Here is a 25,782-nt window from a genome sequence, read left to right as displayed (position 1 = left end):
TGTGTGTGTCCTGGTGCCCAGCAGTGAGCCGGTGCCACTGAGCCGATCCTGCCGGCGCTGGTAGAGCCTGGAGGATGCCAACCCCCGGAGCCTCAGGCCAGCCATGGCACCCAAGGCCACTGTCCAGGGGAATGCAGAGACAGCTGGAGCCAACACCAGCGACACCGACACTCAATGAGTCACCTTCCTTTGGGGAGTTGCCTCCCCAAAGAGGAAAGCAGGATGCACAGACCCCTGCTCGAGCATTATTCCTTACAACCTGTCTCCTGTTCTGCCACAGCCTCAAGGACCTGACAACTTCTTTCCTGTATTCCACCTTTCATGTATTACTTATTTAATGCAAGCACACCCAGGTCTACATCAGCACCTCACTCTGTGTTAGCCTGGCAGAATGGATCTGTATAAATGTAATAAGTGAGGTTAAAAAATAAAAAATCCCGTGTCTTTGCATAATTGAGACACTTAATTCAAGAAAACTTTCTGATCAAATCACAGAGAAATGCAGCAAAGCAAAGCAGATTACTAGAGCTCTTGCCAGCAAACACTTTAGTTTACTGCAGCTCAGTATCTGACCCAGGCATCTCCAAGTACTTCCTGCAGGCTGCTGCACCACACAGTGTCCTACCAGTACTGTAAACAACTGAACTGTTCCTTCCATTTGGATCAAACATATTCCAAAAACAAAGTCATGAAGGCTTCTGCTCTCCGGACACGCTGTAGCCAGCAGAAGTGGCATGTAACAGACGTCAGGAAGCAGGGAGAAGGAACATACTTGGCATTCCAGCCCCCAGAGCTCTCTGCTGGGGACTGAACAGGGCCTTCAAACAGGAGTTCACCCTTTCTAGCACTCCCCCTGTCCACCCAGCACTGCAAGAGAGAAAGAGGATCACACTGCACAGATACCTCGGGCCTGGTGGAGGGATTGGGAAGAGTAAAACCTGGGAACACAGAAGTCACTTTCTGAGAGAATAAAGGGAAAGGAGTGGAGGACATGAGCAATGGAGTCAGTGTAATTTGTTCAGCATCACCATGAAAAAACATCTTAAGAGTCATCACCAACAAATTCCTTTTTAGTAAACTGTAAAAAAAAAAAAAAAGGATTTTTGTAGCATGAGCATGAAATACATAGCATGACTATGGCTTGGCAAGCTACAGAGGAAAAAAAGACAGGAGTGATGACTTCATGAGTTCTAAATCAATATTAACCAGCAGATATCCCTTCTGACAAAAAAGAGAAACAGAAGGGTTCTGCCCAGAGGAACAGGCACAAATTAAGAACAACATACTTTCAAATCCACAAATTAGCAACCTCAAAATCTATAATTCACCCTACATGTCACTGGGAGTTTCAGCTCCTGACCTGACAGCAATCTGCCACTATAATTTCTTTCAGATTGTAAGTGTGGTTTATCCATTTCTATTTCATGATGTAAATGGAACAGAAGAAAAATGTCCTCCATACTGGGTGTTTTGCTGAGCTTTTAAATTTTAGAGCAATAAACCGCTTTTAAGATGTAAAATTAAATCACCTTTTTACTTTTTATTTAATCACCACCACATTAATCTCCCTTAACCTTCAGCAATCTGGTTAAAAACCTCTTTCTCTCTCAAACACCTAAACTTTTACTGTTCTGACTCATATGACATGATTTTTTTGGTTTTCAAATGACCATTCTTCCACAGGAAGTATGACTCTTCTTCAAGAGGGAAGATGAGGGGATTAGAGAAAAAAAACCCATCACAACAATAAATATCCTGTCTTCCCATCCCTCAGCACAACCTCACTCACACACTTCTCTCTTGCCACCTCATACATAAAGAGTGAAAAGGCACAGGTTTGTTTTTCTTTCCCTCTTGGCAGATCACTTTTAAGAGACCAGACTGATGACAAAATCTTACACGTGGTTACTCTCTGGGCCAAAGCAGAGAAAAATGCAGCTAGACTTCTTTCAGGCATTAACAAGTGGTTCTTCCTTGAAGAAGCACCTCTGTGGCCTCAGAACAGACTAAGGACTTTCCAACAAGATAAAATCTATCTAGAGAGCCACAGAGAGCAGATTTAGAGAGAAAGACAAGATCAAAACCACATTTTCAACCCAGAAGAGCAGAAATGGTTGCTTCTAACTCAGAGAGATGAGACATCTTCTATTTATTTGATGCAGGTACTTTCTACTCAGTGCCAAGAACCTTTCTTAGTATTACCATCCATTATACTCCCTCCTCCTCTTTTAAACCCTTTTACTTGCAACTGTTTCATGAAATGGAGCACATGCACAGCAGCAGCAGCTCTCTACTCAATTAAAAAGCATCTAGTCAGCTAGCCTAATTAAAAATAATATACCCTTATTTCTTACCTCCACTGGATTAGGAACAATCAATAAGTGTATCTGTAAATGCAGCTGCTCTTCTTTTGTTGACTACAGGAAGTACATAGGCGTATCCATGTCCCAATTTAACCAAGTATAGTGATAATAAAAGTTTCTTACAAAAATAATTATGCTCTGAAACGTGCATTTAGGAAAAATGTTTTTCTTGAGCTTTGTATTAATTTCTAAACGCAATAAAACAGCCCAGGCATGTTTTACTTCTGTGTTTTCTAATCAACACCATAGCAGCAAAGTCTTAAAAAGAAACTCTCTTCCATTCTGGTTTAGTTTCTACTTTGGGCATTGGACAATGTTTTGCTCACTGGTTATTCACAGATGATCTTTCTTAGGAACAAATCCATCACAAAGACAAAGAAAAAAACCCTGAACTATTAAATGAAAAAACCCAAACAAAAAAACAACAAACAAACAAAAAGAACCAATCCCACCCCAAACTCCAACAATCCTCAAAAATGCAAAAGTCAAAATGAACAGATGGACCAAATACATCAAATAGAAATTCTAGAAGCAGTCTTCCCTTATTTATGAGTAAGGAAGGACCACAGTAAACTTCTAAAGGCACCAAAAATCACACCAATTGTATTTCCAAACACTGCAAAACACAGAAAGGCTGCTTAGAAACATACTGATTTTATATCTAACGTCCCATCTCCTATACAGAGTTTATTTCCAAATGTACTTAAACAACATGTGAAGTCATAAAACCACAATGTGTGACCAGCAGGTCGAGGGAGGTGGTTCTCCTCCTCTACTCCACTAATAGCCTAACCCAGACTTGGCAGACACAATTACTATTTGCAAATTCCAATTATCTAGTTATCACTTTTCTCTAACAAAACACAGTCCTCACACTCTAACAATCTAACTCATAATACGTGTAAGATTTGGATTTCATTTGCTAAATAGTCACCTAATTTTAATAATTTTCTACTATGAATACATGGAAGTGCACATTTTTTTCCCCCTGGAGTTATATTTTTCCCTAATGCTAAAAATCAATAAATCAAATTACTGCATCTATTTAAATTTCCTCTGCAGCTGAATGGGACAGAACACAATGAAAATTGAGTTATTTTTCATTTATTATAATTACCATCAGTAATCAGAGTATCTAGAAGAGAGTCCTTTTGTATTTTATTTGACAAGAAAGGCGAATGAAAAAGAATATTGTTTGAACACCTCGTGTTTTTCAGTCTTCCTTCACTTTACCACACTGTGAAACATCACAGTCATTCCCTTCCCTCTGTCAAGTTTCAAGACCATTTATATCCTGTTCCTGGCTGGGGAAGGTTCCCACATTGTGGGGGTGCTGCTGCCATACAGGTCTCCTTTTGCTGGGAAGCTGCCACCCTAAATGGATGACAAACATCTTGGACAGAACAGTTAATTGTTCTGTCCTGGGAACAACAGCAGACAGAACTTTAGAAATGTTCATAGCTGACAAACCTCCCAGGACAAACATTTCTGAAAACATTAAATTAAATAACACTTGCCTTCACTTTTCACAAGCCAAAGCCAAGCCTGCTCATTTCAACAACCCTCTAAATACACCCAAGGAAAAGGAGAGAGAAATCCCTGCATTGCTTTGAACTGCACACTCTGCAGTGTCTCAACCTTGGAACTCCCCACTCAGCCTCACACAGCTTCTTGTCACTGAATGGTGTTGCATTTTTACAGGCAGGTTTCAGAGGAAGCATGGAGAGAAGACAAGGATTACTGTCCAGCATTTCCCACTGTCCTCCTCAGCTGAGTGATTTCACCTGAGGTAAAACCTGTCATTCTAAACAGCACAACACCACAATTCTGTAAAAATGAAATCAGCTGGGTTCATACAGCCACAATTCTTCCCAGGTCCTCTCTTTCTGTCTCCATTTAGAAGCTGGATAGGTATCCACGACTTGTGAACATTTAAGACTCTTGAGTCTGCCTCAAGTTGTAAGGAAATGAATGTAAGCTTGTAAATACGCACCTATTTCACATGTCAGAAAAAGAAAAAAAGGAACCATTAAAGACAAGAGGCAAAACCCAGAAGTGTTTTGATGATGTACAATCACCCAACAGCATCAATTAACACCCACCTAAATCACAGATAAGCATATAGAATTATTCAGCATGTTTTCATACCCAACAACCTACCAATCGGGAGTTATCAAATTATCATAAGATGCATAATACAAACATCAACACATCACACAAAAGAAAAGTGAATACTTATACACAAAAGTATAAGTATACTGTGGATCTGTTTCAGTATTCCTAGTCGGGAAGAACAATGCTTCAGGATTACAATAATGATAGTAAGATTCAGGAGGATGAGTATCCTGAAAGGGGCACCCTACTAATTTTAGTATTACTTTTTCATGCTTCTCATCTCCAAGACATTTAACAAAAGCAAGCTTATTTTCACAAACTGCTTTGTAACGTCTAGATTTTATTTGACAGATGGGAGAACAAAGGGGCACTAAAGCACTTGTGCAAACCCTCGCAAAATGCTAATAAATGCTTTTCCTACTGTTTTCCTCACTTATATCCATCAATTAGGTGACTTCACAGAGTTCTCCACTATCAGACAGCACAGGTGGAGAATCAAGCTCCATAGTTAAGCAGCTCCTGGGACATGTTAACCCCGAGGGCAGCTCGAAGGAGAAGACAGTGCCTGTGTGGGCAGAGGGGCTGCGTGTGGATGGGTCTGTGTGGGCAGAGGGGCTGCGTGTGGATGGGTCTGTGGGGCAGCGATGCCGCGAGCCCGGGTCCCGCCATGGGCCGCACAGACCGGGCTGCTGGGCGGGCACAGCTCGCACCTCCGGCCGCTGCCTCCCAGCTCTGCTGCCGGTCCTCCCACCGCCCCTCGCCGTGTCCCGGGCAGCCGGGTGAGGCACAGCGGAGCTGCCCTGCGGGCCCCGCTCCGCCCGAGCCTCACGCAGCGAAGTGTCCTCCCCCTCGCCCGCGCGCCGGGCACACCACGCGTCCCCAGGGCGAGCAGGAGCTGCCTCCGACCCTTCCCGCTATGCCCCGGGCCCCCGGGGCTCCCCCCTGGCCGCTTACCTGCCCGTATGGCTGCGGGGCTGAGGGCCGCGGGGCTTGGACCCCTTTCCGGCTCGGCCGCTGCGGCTCGCGCGGGAGCGGCTACCCTGCCCCGGCCCGGGCTTCCTCAGGCGTGGGCGGGCGCCGCGGCCGCGGTTGACTCGGGCACGCCCGCCGGGCCCGGCGCATGCTTTTTCCTATTAAGGGAAAAAAATAGGGAATAAAAGAGCGCGGGCGGGGGGGGCAGCCGGGAGAGCCGGCCTGCCCTGGCCCTTGCCCTGCCCCTGCCCCTGCCCTGCCCCTGCCTTGCCTGCCCCTGGCCCCTGCCCCGCCGCCGGGAAGCCGTCGCCCCGGGGAGCGAGCGAGAAGCGGCTTACTGCGAGGCCCGTCCGGAGCGGGGCGGCGCTGGCCGAGCGCTACCTGGTGCCCGGTTGTGTCTGACACACCTCCCTGAGGTGACTTTTTGTTCCCGCGATCAAAGCAGCCGCGCTCCCAGCCCGCCGGACAGGCTGGAGCGCTCCCTGCGCATCCCCGCAGGGGGAGTTTTACCCTCGGGGCAGCAGAAGGCACCTCGGGAAGGCTCCCAAAAAGTGGTGATGGCAGCCCTTGCTGCCGAAGGATGAGGGATCGCGTTCCCTATGAGGGACACCTCCAAGTGCGACGTTTTTCGTAACATCTAAGCCCTTCTTGCCTGTGATCAGATGTTCTGTGACATACTGTATCAATGCTAAGGTGATCCACCAAATGGGATGGGGAGCTTCTGCCCAAAAGCAATTTCAAGCGTTGTTTTCGTCTTATGGGGTAGCCTGCTATGATGTGACTCACCACTGCTACATATATTGTTGCAGCTTGGGACTGATGGTGGAAATCTGTGCTCTCTGTGTTTCTCGGCGTCCAAACATCTCATTTTTCAGCCCTGCAGTAAATATTTAGAATTGTACAGGTTAAATTAGCATTTGATGGGTTTATTACTTACTTAAATCAGCATGAAGAATTGAGTTAGAGGGGTTTATTTTAGTTTAACTTTTGGCTGAGGAAAGAGTAATAGACAATAAGTAACCAGCAACTCAACAGATTTGGCTGAGGGCAACAGCAACAGACAAGCTCTTAGTCATTCTCTCCCGTTATAATGGTTTCTGAGTGCCATCATGTCATCTCTTTACGCCTGCAGTTCTCCTTTAGAGAGAAGCACAGATTACTGGGATTGGATGTGCAAAGGAGACTCCAGGTATTTCCAAGGGGCTGGGAGGAGCACGGCACATGGCAGCACTAGGGCTCAAGCCACCTCCCAGCCACTGGGCCATCAGCACAGCCAATCCTTCCTCTCGCCTCCTGTGTCCAGTGGGGCTGCTCTCAGCTGTATTGATCTCAAATACCATCTTTCTCTTACCAATCCTGCAGAGATGGACTTGTCTCCCAGGCAGGGCTTGTCTGCAAAACACACATCCCAGGGATGGGAACCCAGTGATGGGCACTGGGATGCCTGGGCAGCTCTCGGATGGGCATGGATAAAGGTCTGCCTGCAGTCCCTCCACCATGGGCTGCTCTGAAGAGGCACCATGAGATGCTTCACCCCAGATGGACCCCAACATCCCAAAAATACTCGAAGAAACCAGCTGGCACTAGGGAATGTTGGCACATTGTGTTTGCAGAGGAGCACAGACAGCAATTCCCAGTGCCAACCTCCCAGAGCTGCCACACAACCCCACGTGTGTTCCTGCCCGCCCCAAATCTCTGCCCTTCCAGCCTGAGAACATCATCCATCATCAGCATTAAAGCCAAGGGAATCTTCCATCACAGAAATTAAACCCCAACCAATAGCCCCCAGAAATACCTTAAAGTAAAGGGTTTTAGTTGGACAAAGTTTTGTTTGTATTAAGTTTGGAGTTTTTCCAAACCAGAACTGCAGAACCCATGGAAAGCTTTAACAGGTGGGCCAGACCTGAGATGCCCTGAAGGCAGGTATGTGCATCCCTCTCCTCAGGGAAATGAACTTCCAGAGGCCACTCCTGAGGCTCTGAAATGAAACTGCCTTCCTGCACAGAGAGATGTCCTCACCTGTACTCAGCTGCTGCCTCACCACAGGCCGAGAGCGTGTCCGGCCACCCCCTTCTCCTGGGCAAACACATCCCTGGAGCCCAACCTTGGGAGGGGGGGCAATTGGCTGAATTCCAGGGAACTCAGTAAAGTTACCCACAGGGACATCAGTGGGGCTGGGGGACAAGGTTATAAATAGCAAATTCTATGGAATATAAACCTGTCCTTGTCCCGATGCTGCTGAGCTTCCTTGGAACCTTGGATGGTTCCTGACAAACCTTGTGTTAGATTGGCAGCTCTGCATGGGAATATATGGGCTCCATGAGGTGCTGTGAGGCTATTCCAGCAGGAATTCATCATGGAGTTCCAGGCTATAGGTAGAATTCAGCTAAACCAGCAAAGCTGATACTGAAACCCACAGAGAACAATCTTTGTGCTTCTGTGCCAGTGAAAGCCCCTGGGCTGGGAAATTTTGGCAGTCCAATGTGTGGAATTCTATGCATCACAGCAACCAGCATGACCCAAGGGGATAATCCAAGTCCCAAACAACTTCTTTTGCCTCTCCATAGTGACAGTGACCCTTGTTTGGCCCTGTATGTGCATTTTGGAGTAGTGGTTTGTGCTGGTTTAGATTCCACGACTCCACCCACAGTGTGAAAACGTGGTGTTGTGCTTCTCTACTTCCAGCAGGTTCCCAGATACTCCCATAATCCCTTTTTTTTTACCCTTTAGGTGAATTCTGCACAAGCCAGTCACCCATTCCCTATCCAGGGTGTAAGTGCTCGTGTCTGTCGCACAGTTGGCTCTGGCTGGGCAGGAACTGAGAGTAGAAGGCACGGGAGAGCAGATCAGCTCCCCAGGGAATCTCCAGGAGATGAAGCTCCTGGAATCTAATTTCCATCAGCTAAAAACATTCTTTTACTCCTGAAGCCTGTGAGATAGGATGTTCCTATCCTCACACCAATGACTCAGGTGTGATAACTCCCCTCCGGGGAGTCATTAAGCATCTCCACACCCAGCCTGAGGGGTCATGTCTGCTAATGGGCCACCAAGGATTCCAAAAATATCTCATGACTGTGGAACTTCCCGCCCTGGGGGAGGTACTGGGCATTGCCACTCCAACCTGAGTGTATATAATCTTGGGGTCTTGGGACTTCTGGGCCCACTTGTTGGATCCAGAGGAGGACCAGAACCTCGACTGGACTGCGACCACCACCCTCAACGGGACTGCAGTCGCCACCCTCAACCAGACTGCGACCAGCACTCTCACCAAGAGATTTTCCTTTCCTTTTACTTTAGACTCAGGGGGACCACGTGGGGCTCAGCACGGGGGGCCAACGAACACCACTCTGTTTGTGCCCCAGGGTGCTGGGTTATACATCTGGGTTTTGTGGGTTAAAACCAATTGCTTGTCCATATAATTGTATTTATTGTATTATTTTTATTAAATTGTAACTCTGACATAATCTCTTTTGAGTTGGGTTCATTTCTCCTGCCGGTTTACCTTTAAACCAGCACACTCATAATGCCCCAAGATTTAAATTAGAGAACAGCACAGACCTGTTCCATGGGAATGCTCCACTTCTCTTCCACTGATCATTTCATATCATGGAATCCCAAAATGGTTTGGGTTGGAAAGGACTCTTAAGGATCATCTCGTTCCACCCCCTGCCATGGGCAGGGACACCTGCCACTGTCCCAGGTTGCTCCAAGCCCTGACGAATCTGGCTTTAGACACTTCTGGGGATGGGGCAGCCACTGCGCCTCTGGGCAACCTGTGCCAGGGCCTCCCCACCCTCACAGGGAAGAATTCTCTCATAATACCCAGTCTTTCCCTGTTTTCTGCAGAAAGTGGGCTGTGACTAGGGAACTGGCTCCAACAAGGCTGAGGATTGGTGCGGGCTCTGCGGCGGGGATGACTCCGACTGCTGGACAGGGAAAGGGGCTTTCCACCCCACTCCCCAAAAGCTGGGAAGGGATAACATCTGCCTGCTGCTGACTGGAGTTCCTGTTGGCTCTGGGGTTTCTGTCCCATTCGTGGCCACAAGATAATGCCAGAGTCATTCCAACCCTGGGAATAATGGACTGAACACCAACCCTGGAGGCTGTGCAGGGCAGGCTGCTGCCCATCAACCCTTGGTGCTCTGGATTAAATCTTGGCTTTATAATGTTAAAAGAGTGGGTAGGGTAAGGGGTGGGGCCTGGGCAGGGCCGTGGCTATAAAAGGAGTAGGTGGGACCGTACCACGATCAGTTCTGGGGCTCAGAGGGAGAGCTCCAGTGCTGTGTTTGGGGGGCTCAGAACTGAGCCCGAGTCCTGTGATTTTGGGCTGGCAAGCAGAGACCCAGAGTTGCCTTTTGGGGGCTCAGAACCAGCGTCACTTGGTCAATTTTTGGGGCATGGGACACATTACCATCTTTTGCATGATGTGATTCTCCCTTGATCAGAGAAGGCAGAGAATGCAGCAGGAGGGCAAGCTCATTTCGTTTCTGTGAGCTTCAGACCTGAGAGAGCTGCAAAGCATTTTGTTTTCAAATATTCCTACCAAACACAGTCAATTTTAACCTCCCTTGCGCACTTTTGGATCCTTCTGTGCTGCTCCTCCTCAGATCCTTTACCTGGGAGGGGTGGGCTCAGAAACCCCTCCCTACTGGATGGTTTTTACCTGTACAAGATTTTTTTTCTTAGAAAAGCAATCAGGTCCAATGAAAATGTATTCTGTTTACAAACCATATGGAAAGCAGGTGATTTTGTTCACTAGTCTTGGGCTTTTTTTCTTTAACCTGTTCTTAGGAGGACTGCTAAACTGGAAAATTAGAAGTGAGGGAGAGGATGTTGCTTTTCAATTTTTTAAGTATTGCATTGGATTTTAGTACCTCAAGTGATACCACTGAAATATAATTGGAACGATGGAGCTTCAGCATTCTGCACTTAATTCTTTTAACATGTTTCAGTGACTGGAGCTGCACCAAGTGCCAAATCCCAAAGCAAGTACATGACTGTATGACTGTAACATTAAGTGCAACATCATCGAGGATGCTCCTTCAGAGGGAGGAGGCGGGCAGGGATGAATCTGCTGATTCTTGAAGGAGTGTGGTAGGTGACCTTCTCCAAATGCACTGAGGGGTCTTGGAGGGAGGTGGTGTGACTTTAGTCCCTGCCTTTCCCCTTTTAACTCAGGAATGAGTTGGGACTTTGGCCCAGACTGTGTGTTTACTGAGGAGAGAATGTGGAAGATGTGCACGAGCCAGGGCATCCAGCTGCTGTAGTGCAAGGATGTGTGTGATGCTGTTTGCTGGGTGGGCCAGTGTTTGCAGCCCAGTGTCTGTTTACAAAGGGAGGCCATGGACTGTTATGGTATTTTCCCCAATATTTTGAGGTAGTGCCCTGAATTGTTTTATTTCTACCTCCCTCCCGATGGTGTTTCCCACAGCAGCTCATGGGCAGTGCAGCTGCCAGAGGTCCCTGTGGACGAGGGAACAGGCAAAAACCCCACGGCAAAAGGACAACCTGGATTTTGGAAATGGACAATTTAATGGCATCAGTTTGAGCTGTGCCACTTCACTGAATGCCAAAGGAAAATCCAGGACTTCTCCAGTGGGAGTGTTTTTTCAGAGGTATGTAAACGCAGGCACAAGATTTTAGCAGAAAGAAAGTTCCTGAGATTTGGGGTGGTTTTTCCAGTTCCCCTCTGTAAGTTTTCCCTGTCTCAGCCCTGCTGGCTGAGCGGGAGGAGCAGCAGCAACACGAGGGCTGTTGGGTGGGTCTGGGAGCCCAGATTGCCGTCCCGGTGCAGCCTGTCCTGCAGCCATCCCGGGGGGATGTCCCTGCAGCAGCGCCCTGGGGAAGGGAGGAGACATCTCCCGGCACTGCTGGAGCTCAGGAGCTGGAGTGGGAGGCGAGGCACTGTCCGAGGCACTGCCCCTGTGGCCTGGGCAGCCGCCATGCCTGTGGGAGCAGGAAGCTGGGAAGGGGAGGACTTCAGCCCTTTGAGGGCCTTTTCCTGCCATCAGTTTTCCCAGCAGAGCCCCCTTTTTGGGGGGGAATGTAACATTGCAAAGGCATTATTAAAGCAAACGTGCTGGCTGTTCAGGCAGTTTGAGCTCGTTTTGTGCCTTCTTTAGGGGGTGAGCAGAAAGGGGGGGGGGGGGGTTGGAGCCTGGGGGGGGTGATGGTGTCTTTTGGGACACCCCAATGTCACTGGGAGACCAATGACGGGGTGAAGGAGAATCACAGAATATTCTGGGTTGGAAGGGACCTACAAGGACCACCGAGTCCAGTCCCAAATGCAAGGCCCATATGGGATCAAACCCTTGGTGTCACCAGCACCAGGCTCTCATCAGCTGGGCCACTCTCAGGGCCCCTCTCTTCCCCACCACGTGTGGGCCCTCAAAACCAGCACTTTTCACCCCAAATTTGCAGCTTTCCCCCCCAGATTGGCCCCTTTCACCCCAAATCAGACCTTTTCGCCCCAAAATCTGCAATTTTCACCCCGAATTCTCCCTCCAGACAGCAAAATCAGCCTTTTAAATCCCAAATCTGACTCCAGACCCAAAAATCTGCCCTTTACACCCCAAATCTGCCATTTTTACGCCGTATCAGCCCCTTTTCATCCCCAATCTGCTACTTTTCACCCTGATTTTGCTTTTTTGACCCATATATCTGACCCTTTCACCCCAAATCTGACCGTCTTTGCATCAAATTTGCCCATTTCTGTCTCAAAATCTCCCTCCAGGCATCAAAATCAGCTTTTTTTAGTCTCAAATCTGCCCCCAGGCCCTAAAACCTGACATTTTCACCCCAAATCTACATTGTCCACCCCGATATTTGCCTTTTCAACCTCTAGATCTCCCTCAAGGCACCAAAATCTGCCATTTTCACCCCAAATTTGCCCTTTTCACCTCAAAATCTGCCCCTTTCACCCCAAAATCTCCACCCAGACACCAAAATCTGATATTGTCACCCCACATCTGTCTTTTCCATCTCAAAATAACCCCTCTGACTCCCCAGTCTGCTCCTTTTACCCCAATTCTGCCATTTTACCCCAGAATCTCCACCCAGGCACCAAAATCTGATTTTTTACCTTAGAAATGTTCTCCCACCCCCTAAAATTTGCATTTTCACCCCCATATATGCATTTTTACCTCAACATCTGCCCCTTTTACCTCAAGATTTCGTCCTGCACTGCCAAATTTACCCGTTTCACCCCAAGATCTGCCCCCAGACCCCTAAAAGATGAACTTTTACCTCAGAATTTCCTCTCACCCCCCTCAAAGAAGATGAGTGGGGAATCAAGGGGGTCAGGTGGGATCCCCCAGTAAGGAAGGTTACAGTCCAAAAACACCTGAAAATTCATAGGAAGGGAGTGTGTGTGTGTAAAATACTAAAACTTTTAAAGTTTCTAGCATTTGAAAAACACTTTTGTGTGACTTTTGAATATGTAAACGAAAAACTAAAGGGCTTGAAAATGTGAGAAGATGTGCCCGCTCTGAAGGCGGCAGAAAAAGCTCTGCGCACTGGGAAGCTTTCCCGGCTCTCTCCCCGTCCCCCCTCCATCCCCGCCCTGGGCGGGCCGGGAATGGCCGCTGTGGCCCGGCCGGGGCCGCGCGGCACTGCGCATGCGCGAGACTCGCTGGTGACACCTGCCGGCTCACTGCAGTACTGCAGCAAAGAAGGGCACACATGCGCAGTCGCTCCACTGAGCCCGAGGGTCACGTGATACGCAAGGACAAAGTACGTCACGTTGCCGCATGCGCGCTATCAAAAACGAAGGATCTGTCACGGGGTAAGAAAGGGCAAGATGGTGACACCGTTCGCACATGTGTAGTCAGTCTTCCGGGGCGCTGGGGCACGGCCCCGGGCGCGGAAAGGAGCGAGAGAATGGGAGCTTCGCCTGTGCGGACAGTGCCATCGTGGGAGTTGAGAGGGGAGCCCCGGAACAAACAGAAGAGAAGGACAACTCTAAACCCGGGCAGATGGAGCTCGTCAGCCCTGTAAGGCCATCCATCTAAGAGAAGGTCACCTAAACAAACCTACGTCCTGAGGACCTCACTGCCACCGTTCAAGCTCGCTCGGCCCTGGCAGATGAACCTTAGGATTAAAGGGTGGGCTCTGAGTTCAGCGCACACTGTGTCTCACCTAAAAAATCCATTGTGCAGGCTCGAAGGCCTTAACCGCATTTATAGCCACCAATGCTCTTGTAACAAAAGTGGGTAGAGCCCTTCCCAAATCTTCCTTCCGAAGCCCAGCCATGATGATGATGATGATGATGATGATGATGATGATGATGATGATGATGATGATGAGTCAGTTGCCCGACACATGGTGTCACGTGGTCAGTAAGGGCTCCCCACCGACAGAAAGGCGCATGCGCACTGACATTCAATGACTCCCCGGTTGGCCGCCTGCCGATGAAAGAGCGGTACCGCAGGCAAAGAACCAGCGCTCGGCGCGGTTGCCCAGGGCGGGTGGGGTCGCGGGGGCGGCCCTGGGGTCATTTGGGCCGCGCCCCCCCCAAAAAGGGCAAGGGGAGCGGGGAAGGGGAATGGGAACGGGAACGTGCATCACACTCCACCCGCTGGAGCTGCTGAGCAAGGAAGAGCCGCCCTGGGAACTCCTTTCCATGGCGTTCCCTGGGGAGCCTGACGGCCACCGCTGCCTCGCCGAGCTGCCTCCCCCTCTCTGCCCTCTCGCAGCCGCAGCTGCCCGGACGGTGCCTGCCGCCTGTGCTGCTTGGCCTGGGTACAGCGCTGTGCGGGTCTGGGCTCCTGCCGGCCGGGCACCCCGTCACTGCTCCCTGCCTTTCAGGTTCTGCACTGCCTGGACACGGGAGAATGCGGTGACAGGGTCCTGCAGATCCTTTCTAGGAAGTTATGTAGCACATAGCGGCATCACCTGGTGCTCAGAGTCCTCGTGGTGCTCAGCAAGGATCCCTCGAGGATGAGAAGGGAGCAGCTGGTTGAAGCCGTGCCAGCAGCGTGCGGCTGTGCAGTGCAGTCACTTGGACTTGGCTGGGTTTTGGCAGCTGTGGCAGCTGCTCCCAGCTCTCCTCCTCCCCGTTCAGCTGCCTGAGTCCTCTGGGACACGCCTTTGGCCTGTGGGCCCCGTGACAGCAGCGTGGGGCTGCACCACCAGAGCAGTGTTGGCAGTGCAGCCATTCATGGCTTCACAGCACAGGACAAGAGCATTTGTTTGGAGCCTGAGTGAAAGCCTTGTGGAGCTACTGCAGGATGCAGATGGAGATGTGGTTAGGTTGACCCTCTCTGTGTTCGCAAATGTGCTCCAGAACAGGCTCCAGACACAGCTCCAGAACAGGTTCAACAGGAAATACATCCCAATATCCATCTGCACCGGCCTGCAGCTGGCTGAGGTGCTCAGGCCGCTGTTTCAAGACGTCTCTGTGCCCCCCCCACGGGCTCTGGGTACTGCCGGGAAACTTTGTGCCCTGTGGATTTTGAGGCCTATGCCTACATGGGCGTGGAGAAGCTGGTGCTGAGGTCTTTTCCTCTTTCTTTCCACCAGGACCACAGCAGAGTGCAGGAGCTCTCCATGGTTCTCTTCATTGCAGTGATGGAACTAATAGAGCGGGAAAAAAGCCCCTGAGGAACTGGGGGGCAGAGGCCATAAGCAGCCCCAGGCAGCCACCTCCTTCCCTGCCACCTGGCTGCTCTGGTGCTTTCTCGAGGCAACTCCCAGTCCTGTAGCAGAAGCCCTGGAGGCCTCAGCAGCAGGGTGGGCACATCCCCAAGGTGGCCAGGCTGGCCTGGCTGGGGGACAAGCAGAGGAAGGGGGCCCTGCTGGGGCACGTCCGCCGGGTGCTGCCAGCCAGGGGCAGTGCAAGGCAGGGCTTGGCAGCCAGTCCGGGCCCGCCGCGGCTGCCCAGGCTACAGGGCTGTGGCGATACCACCTCTGAGCCAGAGCTCGTGGGCCCGCAGAGCTGCTGCCACCACGGCAGGGCACATGGGCTCCTCAGGCACATGTCTGTGCAGTCACTGCTGCCCAAGCTCAAAGAGTGTTTGGACAACGCTCTCAGGGCCAGGGAGGGATTGTTGGGGTGTCCTGTGCAGCACTAGGAATTGGACTCGATGGTCCTTGTGGGTCCTGTCCAGCTCAGGACATTCCATGATTCTGTAGTCTCTCCGGCCGTGCTGTTTGCTCTGCATGGCAGGGGGTTTTATAGGGAACAAGGATGGAGAACTGCCACTGTAAAACTAGTTTTAAACCCCATCACAAACAGGCACAAAGCTGGAAAAGCTGGAAAAGCACTTCCTCTCCCTAAAGTGTATCCCTTAATCGCATGTCATGTGAAATACGGGATAGGAGCACGTATCTCATACATCCCGCAATAGGCGACGTATACAGACGGAAAACTGAAGGTAATTACGTTTATGAGACTGGAATTCTACTTATTTCGCAGAAATAACGGGGTTTAAAAAGGATTCATCCGCGTGCCCCCGAACAACCGCGGCCGCCCGGCGCGCACCGCCCTCAGGGCGCCCCTCCCCTTGGCCACGCCATTTCCTGGCCACGCCCAGACCGCCGCCGCCTGCGGTCCCAGCGCGCACGGAGCGGCCGGGCGAAGTCCCCTGGGGTTGCAGCGGAAGTGACGTCCGCAGGGAAGAATGCCGGTGGCGGTGGCGGCCGAGAGCGCCAGAGAGCTTCAGGAGTGCTGCCTGGACAGTGTCGATAGACTCGGAGCTGGAAGGTGCAGGAACGGGGAGTAGGGTGGGGCAGGGCCGGCGGGCTGGGGTGTGTGTGAGGAAGGTGTGTGGGGGGGGGGAGTGTGTGTGTGTGAGGTGCACAGGGCACAGTGTTCAGAATCGTCCCCTGGGCTCGCCAGAAAGCCCTCGATAAACTCTCGAGTTTCAGACAAATTAGTGCATTTCCGTGCAACCCTAATTCTGTTGCCCGAGCAGCGTCCAGTTGCTGCGGGCACTGTCGGGGCTCCGGGCAGCAGCCGGGGCTGCAGAAGTGGCACCACGGGCACGGCACAGGCTCTTCCCGCGTGGCATCCAGAGAGATTTATCCTTGGGCAGAGTTCCCAGTGCTTGTCTATACGTGGAGCTCACACATGCCGCTCGCTGCAGTGATCTGAAAGAAGGGTGAGCTGCGAATTTCGCTCTCTGGGAGCTCTTGCGATCCTGAGTTTAGATCTGGCTGCCTCAGCAAGTGGAGGGAAGTGGGTGATCCTGTGTGTGATCCCGGGAACCATCAGAACTTTGCTGCTGGGCACAGAGCTGTGCAGTGGAAATTCCCTCCTGCACTGGAAAAGGTCCCCTGGTTCCAGGGGAGCAGCATCCAGCTCCAGCTGCTGTTCCTGTGCTGAGCCTAGGTGCCTCTCGTGTGCCCAGCGTGGTGCTGCAGCCTCCTGGTAGCCCTGAGTTCTGTGGGGAGTGCTGTGGACCTGGAGGGAATTGTGCTGGAAGCAGGAGCTGCTGCTGCCTCAGGTGATGGGCACCTGGGCTGAGAGGAGCAGGAGAGTGCCTTCTGGGGCTGGGAGAGTTGAGTATGGCTGCCCCTTCCAGCCAGGAGCTGTGAAGGTGCATTCCTGTCCTTTGGAGGAGCACAGGGTACAGCTGTTCTCTGCCAGCTGTGCCTGAGGGCAGTGTGGCACTGGGTGTGCTCCCAGCACTCCCTGGGAGGGAGGGCTGGTTCTGATTCCCCACATTCCTGTAAATGGACTTCCCTTCTGCCCCATTCCCAAGCTTCAGAGCAGTGGCTGGTACGTGGTTTGGGCAACCTGAAGCTTCGTTGTAAAATACAACTGCATTGATATAAAAAAAATTGCCCAGACCTATGATGTGATGTGGAAAAAAACCCCCAATCGGTTGTCTTGGAGTGTTCAGTTTTCATGAAGCTTGGCTTCCTGCTCTGTTTTGTATCCTACTGCTCTAAAAATGTGTAACAGAATGATCTGTGTTTGTTTTTAGGCTCCTGGAGGAATTGCAACCCCCCTTGTTTATGGCCAGCTTCTGGCTTTGTACCTGCTGCACAATGACATGTGAGTGGCTCCTCTCCACCTGTGGCTTTAGTCCCAGGGTTTGTCACCAGCAGCTTGAGCTGCAGTTGCCAGATTGTGAGGAATTGGTTGTGTGAGTAACAAAATGCCAGTGGGCAGTGCTGTGTTTAAAAGGAAAGAGTGATATTTATGGGATTAAGTCTCTTTGACCCCTCAATCTGACCAGGAAATTATTCTCCTTTGTTTGGTCCTCCCCACCCTTTTGAACTGTAGGGACATGTAAGATTAAAATTCCTTAAACAGGGAAGTTGGCTGCTTTGGGCAGTGTCAAACATTTCAGTGTTTTGATTTATAGCTGTTCAAGGCTGAATTTGTTTTGAGGGTTTTAAATTCCAGCAGGATAACTCTGGACTGTCCATGTTAAAAATGAGGGATACTGTTGGCTTGAAGGAGCTAAATCTGCAGGAAGCAGAGATCCTGTGAGTTTGATCTGGTATGGGATTGCCACGTCCCTGTATGAACTTGATTCACTGCACTTGGGATTTTAGTGAGAAATTACTGATTATTTATTCAGGCAGAAAAAATGTCACTGCCACATTTGCTTACCAAACCCCAAAGGAAGCAGGGGTGTGGGGAATTCCAAGATTGGAGTGTTTTCCTGGATTGTAGATGCATATTCTTCCAGGGCAAATTCCCTGAAGGCTGATACTGAATATTTAATACAGATAACCTTGGTTCAGAGGAATTTGAGGTTTTACAACTGTGAAGTTTTAGAACTGTGCTTTAATGAAAAGCAGTGAGTCTTTTTCTTTATTTAACATTTTAAATTTTAGAACTCGTAACCATTTCAGTTTGGCTTCTGTGCTCTGCAGAGAACAATTACTAAATGTTTCATATGTCCCAATCCCCAGAATGTGTGTGGCAAACCTGACTTCTGAGAAATGCTGCACTCAAATGAAAAACCTCTCCCAAACTGGCTAAATGAGGCCATTAATGAACTGTTTGCTGTGTTACTCGAGTCGTGTTGTTTGCTGGAGAGTAGCTTTGCTTTTCCTCTTCAGTGTAAAATATTCCTGCCTAGAAGAACTGTTTCAAAGCACTGAGGCTGATCAGAACAGACCTTTTGGTGTTTCCTTGCAGGAAGCATTTGGTGTCTGAGAATTATTTTAACTTCATTTTTTTTTAGGAATAATGCGCGGTACCTCTGGAAAAGAATCCCTCCTGCCATCAAATCTGTAAGTGCTTCATCAGCTGCCTTTTGGTGCTATCATAGTTTCATGTAAGCTTGCAAATGGTGGGTTTTGACCTGAGAACTCTGTTTGTGAGTAGCCTCAGGCTCGGGTCTGTGCTGGGAACAACTCACCCAGTGTGCTGGGCTTTAAGATCTCCTTGTCTGTTCCCTCTTTCCCTTCACAAGGAATCTGCTGCAATAGAGTTCAGTCAATCTGTAGACTTTATAGTAGGAAGTCTCCTGATAAAGGGTGGTCAGCTGGGGAAAAGCAATGGATTCAACTCTGGGATGGGGCACATTCCACAGGAGGGGACAGAAAACCTTGGGCAGGACAGAGTGACTTCAGATAAGTTGCATCTCCAGCTGGATAAACTTTCTGAAAGCATTTGTTTTCCACTTAATCTGGATCAAAGATATGTTTGGAGGATTCAGCTAAATATAGCACCAGAAATGCTTCCATACTCCTCTGTTGTTAGATTTTTAATTTGAAATCACACATTTTACAAGAAAACAACTGTTCTGTAGCCTTGTTTAAGAAACCTCACGGTCAAGGTGGGACAGAGAGATAGTTCTGGAATAATTTTCTTTAAAGAGAAAAGTAGTTACATCAGCTGAGTCAATGGTATCTGGACCACAGTTAACTCAGAATCCTGCTGTATTTGGTGCACAGCAACACTGTGTGAAAACCTGGAAGTGGAAATGGGTTTATAGCTATGACCACTGTAGAGAAGACATTCTTCTGGATTAACACCTGGGAGGGTTTTTTTGTCACAACAGGCAAATGCTGAACTTGGTGCAGTTTGGTCAGTGGGACAAAGAATCTGGCAGAGAGACTTCCCAGGAATCTATTCAACCATCAGTGCACATCAGTGGTCCGAGACCATCCAGCCAATCATGGAAGCACTCAGAGGTACAAAATGGACTTGTGTGGGCAGCAGGGAATTGCCCAAAATGATTCCTGTGTGCTCAAACACAGAGACAAAATAGACAAATGACTAGTTATGAAAAATCAGAACTGTTGCCAAATTTTTGTAGGTTTTCCCGAAAGGATTTTAGATATCAGATGTAAATAAAAATCTCGTGACAATACCTGGTAGCAACAAACTAAATTGTTTTTATTGGGGTTGTGTCTGTGATTGTATATTCTTTCATACTGGAATTTCATAAACCATGTGGTTTGTTCTGTAACAGCAAAACTGACCATTAGTTACCCAGTTTTATCAGACTTCTAAGCAGTAATTTAGGGAATGTGACTTGGCATTTCAGAACCTTCTGAAAGGTTTATCTGTTACCTGTGATTTGAGACAAATGTTTTGACAGTTTTAGAGACTGTGAAACAGTAACATGCAAATTCTTGCTACCAGAGGGCTGCACAGACTGCTAAGAAGCCTTCTGAGGTATTCTGCAATAACAAATTCTCTGTAGCTTTAGAAACAACTGATTTTTAGATGCCATTAATAATTTAATTAATTGTTGTAAGAGATTTTCTTTTCTGCTTCTGAACTGTTTGACACACAAGCCTATTGCAAGTGGAGAATGCCATCAGATGCAGGGTCTCCTGAAGTGGTTTGTGTACTGGTGGGAGTGCCCAAGACCTGCATTTGGAGGTCACTGTGGTCTCAGAGGGGTTTTGTCCTGGCAGAGCAAGTTGTTGTCTCTGGCTGCTGACCGTAGTACGACAGTGAAGTGTGGGAGGGGAGGGGGAACTTCTGAAGTGCTCACTTTGGGGCTGGTAGTGGTTTTCCAAAGGCATCAGAGCTGGGAAAATGTTCTCAGGTTTCCTACCTGTGGAGATGAGCCTCCATCTGCTTACAGTGCTTCTCTGTCCTTAGATGCCACCAGGAAACGAGCCTTTGCACTGGTTTCTCAGGCTTATACATCAATAGTTGCAGATGATTTTGCAGCTTTTGTTGGACTTCCCGTAGAAGAAGCTGTGAAAGGTACTTGGCATCTATTCCCTGAGTAGTTGTTGCATGGGTGATTGAGATCAGAGAGCTCTAAGTGATGATTAATAAAATCATGTATACAGATTCAGAGACTGTTATAAAGACAAGTGATGGGGCATAGAAATAATGTCCTTATTCTGGATAATGGTTGTATTTTTTTTAAATTATTTGCCACTGGAATTGTTTATTCTCCTCTTCTAGATGTTGAAACAATTCCATGGTGAGGGAAGAGTGAAACATGAAGCTAATTCCATGTGCTTTCACAATGTTATTTGTTGAACTGCATGTCTAACTATAAGTATTGTAGTAAGAAATCTGTATTGGAGTTATGGCATAGAGGCAGTGACCAGAGATACTTTTCTACTGGCCTTAATGTACATCTTTGTTTTGCATGTCTAGCAATCACATAAGAAGACTGTTCTTACAAGTGTAAAAATGCTTTTCCAGGTGTGCTAGAGCAGGGCTGGCAAGCAGACTTTGCAACTCGCATGGTGATGCCTAAAAAACCAGGTAGGTGGAGCTGTTATTTCATGAATCCTTGGGTTCAGCCTTTCCGAGGAATTAGGTGGCAGTTTTTAATTAAAACTTTGCCCAGAATTCTGTTTGATATTTTTTGGAGGCTAATGCTGCTTGTAAACATGGGGCATGTATAAATGTAAGGAAGCACAAAGTAGTGGGTTTGGTTTGGACTTCTGAGTAGTTTGGATTAAACTACATCCTCCCATGAACTTTTTTAAACAAAAGCTGTCAGGATACACTGTGATTGCTCCTGCTCCTCTGCTGCTGGCTCTGGGTGACCTGCAATGACATGTCTTAATCTAAGAAAGATGAGTAAAAAATACACTATTTTGAACCTGAGAATTCTTTCAGGAGAATTAGAACTTCTTTGGGCAGGGATTGAGTGAATCCTTGTCTTCTGAGGAGCTCTAGCTGTTGGTGTAATTTCCTTTGCTTTTAAAATTTATTCTGCTGGATCTTTTCTTCACTGTAATTCTGTTGATGACAGAATTTCTGCTTGTGCAAAGCTTGATCTGCAGAAATAAATATTAAGCTATGAAAGCAGTATGGAATGACTGGTCTTAAACTGCTCTGTGCAGCTCTGGAAGAAGGAGCCAAATCCCAGCATATCTAAAAGGGCCAGATCTATTAGGCTAAGAAAATACACTGTTTGTGGGGGCAGTTTTTAGGTGTTCAGAGCTCAGAACAGCATAATAAAGATGTGCCAGGCAAGGTGTTGAAAGTTATTCCTCAGAGCACAAATCCAACCAGAGCCCTGAGCTTTTGTCTGTGATCAGGTGGGGTTTTCTATGAACTGGTTGCAAACTAGGCAGAGCTTACAAGTACTGGGAACTACTTATATGGGGGGGATTTTTATTTTTTTTTTTCCAAAACTGAGTGCAGGAACTACAACTGAGGCAAAAAGAAGGAGGTGGGAGACTGTAATCTGTTTTGAAGCAGCTAAGGCTTGGGTATTCTGCTTTTTATCTATGTAATAAAGTGTGATAAACAAACAGGTTTGATTTTCATTACCTTTGAACCCAGTTTTGACTTGCTGTATAGAACTGTTTAAAATTGTTCCACTGGACTAACTTTCATGTGTTTTTCTTCAGGTGTGCTGGAAGCCTCCTTGAAGAGATTTATTCCTTCATCAGGTATTTTTGTTTATATATAGTAAATGTGCATTTAGATGGATTTAAGGATTGTCACCAGCACCACAGAGTGGGAATTAAGTTCTAGAGAAGTGAATGTTGTCACTGCCCTCTCAAAAAACCCAAACAAATCACCCCAATCAGGTGTTGGGTAAACAGGATCATTTATCCCTCTGTCTTCTTTCCCTCACGTTGTAAGAAACACCTGAGATTGCTGAGATTCCCACTTCCATAGCTGAAGGAGGGAGCAGATTCCAAGGCAGGGGTAGAACAGCCTCTGTAAAACAATTTTGGCTAAAACTGCTGCTTCACCAAGCAGCTCTGGGCAGGTTTCGTTGCTCTTGCATAACGTGGGACTTCTGAAGTCCTTCTCCCCTGCAGAAACAGCCATTTCCTGGTTTTCCTCAGAGCTCAACTATAGATTGAGATGGAAGACATTATGTTGGATTCTCAAAAAGCTGTTTTCTCTTGTTCCCAAGACAGTGACAGCAGGTCTGAATAGTTGGCTTCCTGTGTCTAGCAGTTGCCAAAATGTCTTAAGTATAGAGATTTAATTCCAGGAGCTTGCTTTTTGAAAACGTTCATTGGACTGTCAGCCTCCTCTGACATGCAATTGCAGCCCTAAGCAGTGTGGGTGCTTTCACTGTGTTCTGAATGCTGGCCTGATGACTCTTCAGGAAGAGTAAATGCAAATTTTCCTGCTACTGTTGTTTATATCTGCTTTTTAATTCCTAATTTTTGTTCCTGGCTTTAGTCACCTGCCTTCCAACCTGTTGTTAACCCAAGATCTCAGGTTAGCTGGCACTTATCTAAGGATCTGCATGTGCCCTCATTCTCCTGCAGCCCGTGCAGTCCTGTGTGTTTTGTTTGTCAGATCCCCCAGTAGATTTGTTTGGTGTCTTTAGAATGGCAGCTTGTAAGGAAAGGAGCCACCAAAGAGCACCAGGAGCATTTCTGTCAGGTGAAAGTACTGTCAGGCTTCATTATTCACACTCCATTATGTGCAAAAAAATTCTGGAGGCTGCTGACAGATGGGACTTGTTGCAGCAGTTTTTGCTGTTGGTAGCTCTTGGACTACTGAATGTTACAGATGACAGCAAACTCCTGTCAGCTAGAGCTGTGCAGGTAGAAGATACAGTTAAGGTGTGCCCCCAGGAAGCTGTTCAGCAGTCTGATGCATTTAATTTTTTCCTTACTGTTGTGATGGATGGTATTGCTGATGGATTTGCTTCCTAAATTTCATGAATGATGCATTTGTTTTCTCTTTTTAGAACCTGCCGCGGTCCCACCAATTCCCAATGAACAGCAGTTGGCCAGATTGACTGACTATGTGGCCTTCCTTGAAAACTGATTACCTTGCTCCTGTGTTCAGAACAGCCTGGGAACCCTGTGTGCTGAGAGTTTTAGTAATCTCAGATTTATTTTATTCTATATCTGTTAAACATTGCAGTGTCCCCTACTCAAATGTGTGAAGTCTCTAGTGTATGTTGGCCCAGCTCCTGTTTTGCCAAAGCCCAGCTAGCAGTAGAAAAACTCCTTTAACTCCTGTAATATTTATTCAGTAGGTACACAGCAGTATTACATAGTAAATTTTTGTATTAACTCCTAGCAGCAAGAGACAGAACCTTTTTCAGGTATGCTAGAAATGGAGAAGAAACAACTTACCTGGTGAGTAGTGCAGTGCTTAGCACAGAGCTATTGCATGTTGAACTAAAGGACAGAGAGTGGAAGACTGCCCTACCCTATCTGCAGAGAGAAAAGATTTTGAATATTGAATACTTTTTAATATTACTGAACAAAAACAGTTTTACAGTAACTCTCTGGCAAGTAGTTTTATGGCAAATTTATTGTTGATTTTTTTCTCGTTCTCTCTGAATTGTGAAATCTTTGATGTGAGAAATTTCACATCAGGTGTATTTTTACAGCAGAATAATTGGAATTGTTTAAGAAAGGCAAATCTACACTTTGAGGAAGAATTTTGACTTTTGGAAGGTTTTATTTGAGTGTCAGAGGACACCATATGTTTTGCTGGTAACTCTGCACCTTGAGGTCTGTCATGTCTTTGTTGCCAAAACCAGCAGGAAATAACTGCTCAGAGACAAAATTTGGTCTTTAAGCAGCAAAGGTATTTATTTTATGCAACGTTGGAGAGCTACCAGTTCATGGGACAAAATAGCTCTAAAGTTTTCAGTGAAAAGGCAGGCAATTCTTACAGTCTTGGTGAGGGATTACAATATTTCACGTGAATATTCATTAAAATTACAACATCTAGTGATAATATTCATATTAGGCAGGGTTCAGGTGGAGCTTGAGGCGGAGTCATCTCCTTTTGGGGAGGTTCCTGGGGGTCCTTCCAACTCTTCAGCCTCATGAGGGTCATTTTTCTTTTCCTCATTGCCAATGAACTTTTCAGCTCTTCCTGACTATGTGCTAAGGTCTTGCTAAAAACCCCTTGACTCAGCTCTTCTTCCCCCCCCCAGATGTCCCTCCTATCTAATTTATGACTACTAAGCTGACCTTTTTGTTATCTTTCATTAGAACAGAACATACCAAACCCAGGCAGGCCTCTCGGAGCCTGGTACCTCCTCTCCCTTGGCTAATCCCATAATACCTGTTCTCTCACTTTTAACCTAAATGTAGCATTCCTCAGAGTGGGATCTGTGAAATCCTTCTCAGAGCAAGATTCCAGCTTCTAAAAATCCTTGCTGTGTTTCATCTTGGTTCTTCTCAGCACACTGGGCCAGGATCTACAAGAAACAACAACCTTTAGCTGTCTTTAAGCTTTCTGGGTTACCCCTGCAGTTACTGGAGAGGAATTTAAAGGTTCAAGTGGGATCAGAGAGCAGCTGGGAGGGGATGGATGATACACTGTGCTGCAGTGTCAGTTTGAGGAACATTCTCTTTGTCAGAGCAGTGCTGTGTCAGTCTTGGGAGCTGAGAGTGGATTTTAGAAGCAGACATGACTTTCATTCCCATTTGTGTTATGTTGGTAAAAAGGCTTTGGAAAAAGGGTGGTGCTTTAGAAGGCAGCACATGCCTTCATTTGCTTCTCCCCCATTTGCTGTTCAGGGGTTTCATGGAAGCTGGCACGTGTACCCTGTGTTGTGATTGTTTCCCCAGTGGGCAGTGCCCACTGTACATTCTCTTGGTGGGGATGTGTTAGCAGGAGGAATTGCAAACTGCTCTGCTGCCTTGAGAGCTCCCTTTATATGGAAGCACTTTCTCAAAATTATTATTTATTTGAAACCCACTCAAGACTTGGATTTCTAATTTTATTGTGAGTGATACTGAAGGATATCTTTACTCTGACCTTGTGTACTTGATATTTTAAGTTCTCCTTAGAGTGCAGTTCTGGTTCGGTGAGTTTTTAGATGAATTCTCACTGGTCTAATTTGGGTGGCAATATGCAGTATAGAAATACCATTGCCTGTGCCAGGATGGGGATGGTCACCTCCAAAACAGGGGTATGGACAAGGCAGAGGTGTTTAACCCTTTCTTTGCCTCTGTCTTCAACACGGATGATGGACCAAAGTGGGGAGGAGGGGAAGGG

The 25,782-nt window shown here is 47.7% G+C and overlaps 2 protein-coding genes across 2 annotated transcripts in view; both read left to right on the top strand.

The window, feature by feature from the left end:
- The first annotated feature begins 16,069 nt into the window (after positions 1 to 16,069).
- Positions 16,070 to 25,541, top strand: COPS8 (COP9 signalosome subunit 8). Its single transcript, XM_029963675.1, has 9 exons — positions 16,070 to 16,152; positions 16,858 to 16,894; positions 17,378 to 17,448; positions 18,593 to 18,641; positions 19,415 to 19,547; positions 20,470 to 20,577; positions 21,031 to 21,093; positions 22,194 to 22,235; positions 23,504 to 25,541. Exons 1-9 carry the CDS (start codon positions 16,070 to 16,072, stop codon positions 23,581 to 23,583), a joined length of 666 nt encoding a protein of 221 aa, XP_029819535.1. The 3' UTR covers positions 23,584 to 25,541.
- Positions 23,869 to 25,782, top strand: part of LOC108641398 (galactose-3-O-sulfotransferase 2-like) — a 19,826-nt gene continuing 17,912 nt past the window's right edge. The window contains exon 1 of the mRNA XM_029963674.1: positions 23,869 to 23,900. Coding sequence (XP_029819534.1) covers positions 23,869 to 23,900 — 32 coding nt within the window. The remainder of the gene's footprint in view (positions 23,901 to 25,782) is intronic.

This window comes from Manacus vitellinus, unplaced genomic scaffold (assembly GCF_001715985.3).
Source record: "Manacus vitellinus isolate BGI_N305 unplaced genomic scaffold, ASM171598v3 scaffold_60_pilon, whole genome shotgun sequence".
In the NCBI taxonomy this organism is placed as follows: domain Eukaryota; kingdom Metazoa; phylum Chordata; class Aves; order Passeriformes; family Pipridae; genus Manacus; species Manacus vitellinus.
The sequence above is the reverse complement of the archived record's forward strand: the minus strand, read 5'-3'. Positions and strand labels throughout refer to the sequence as shown.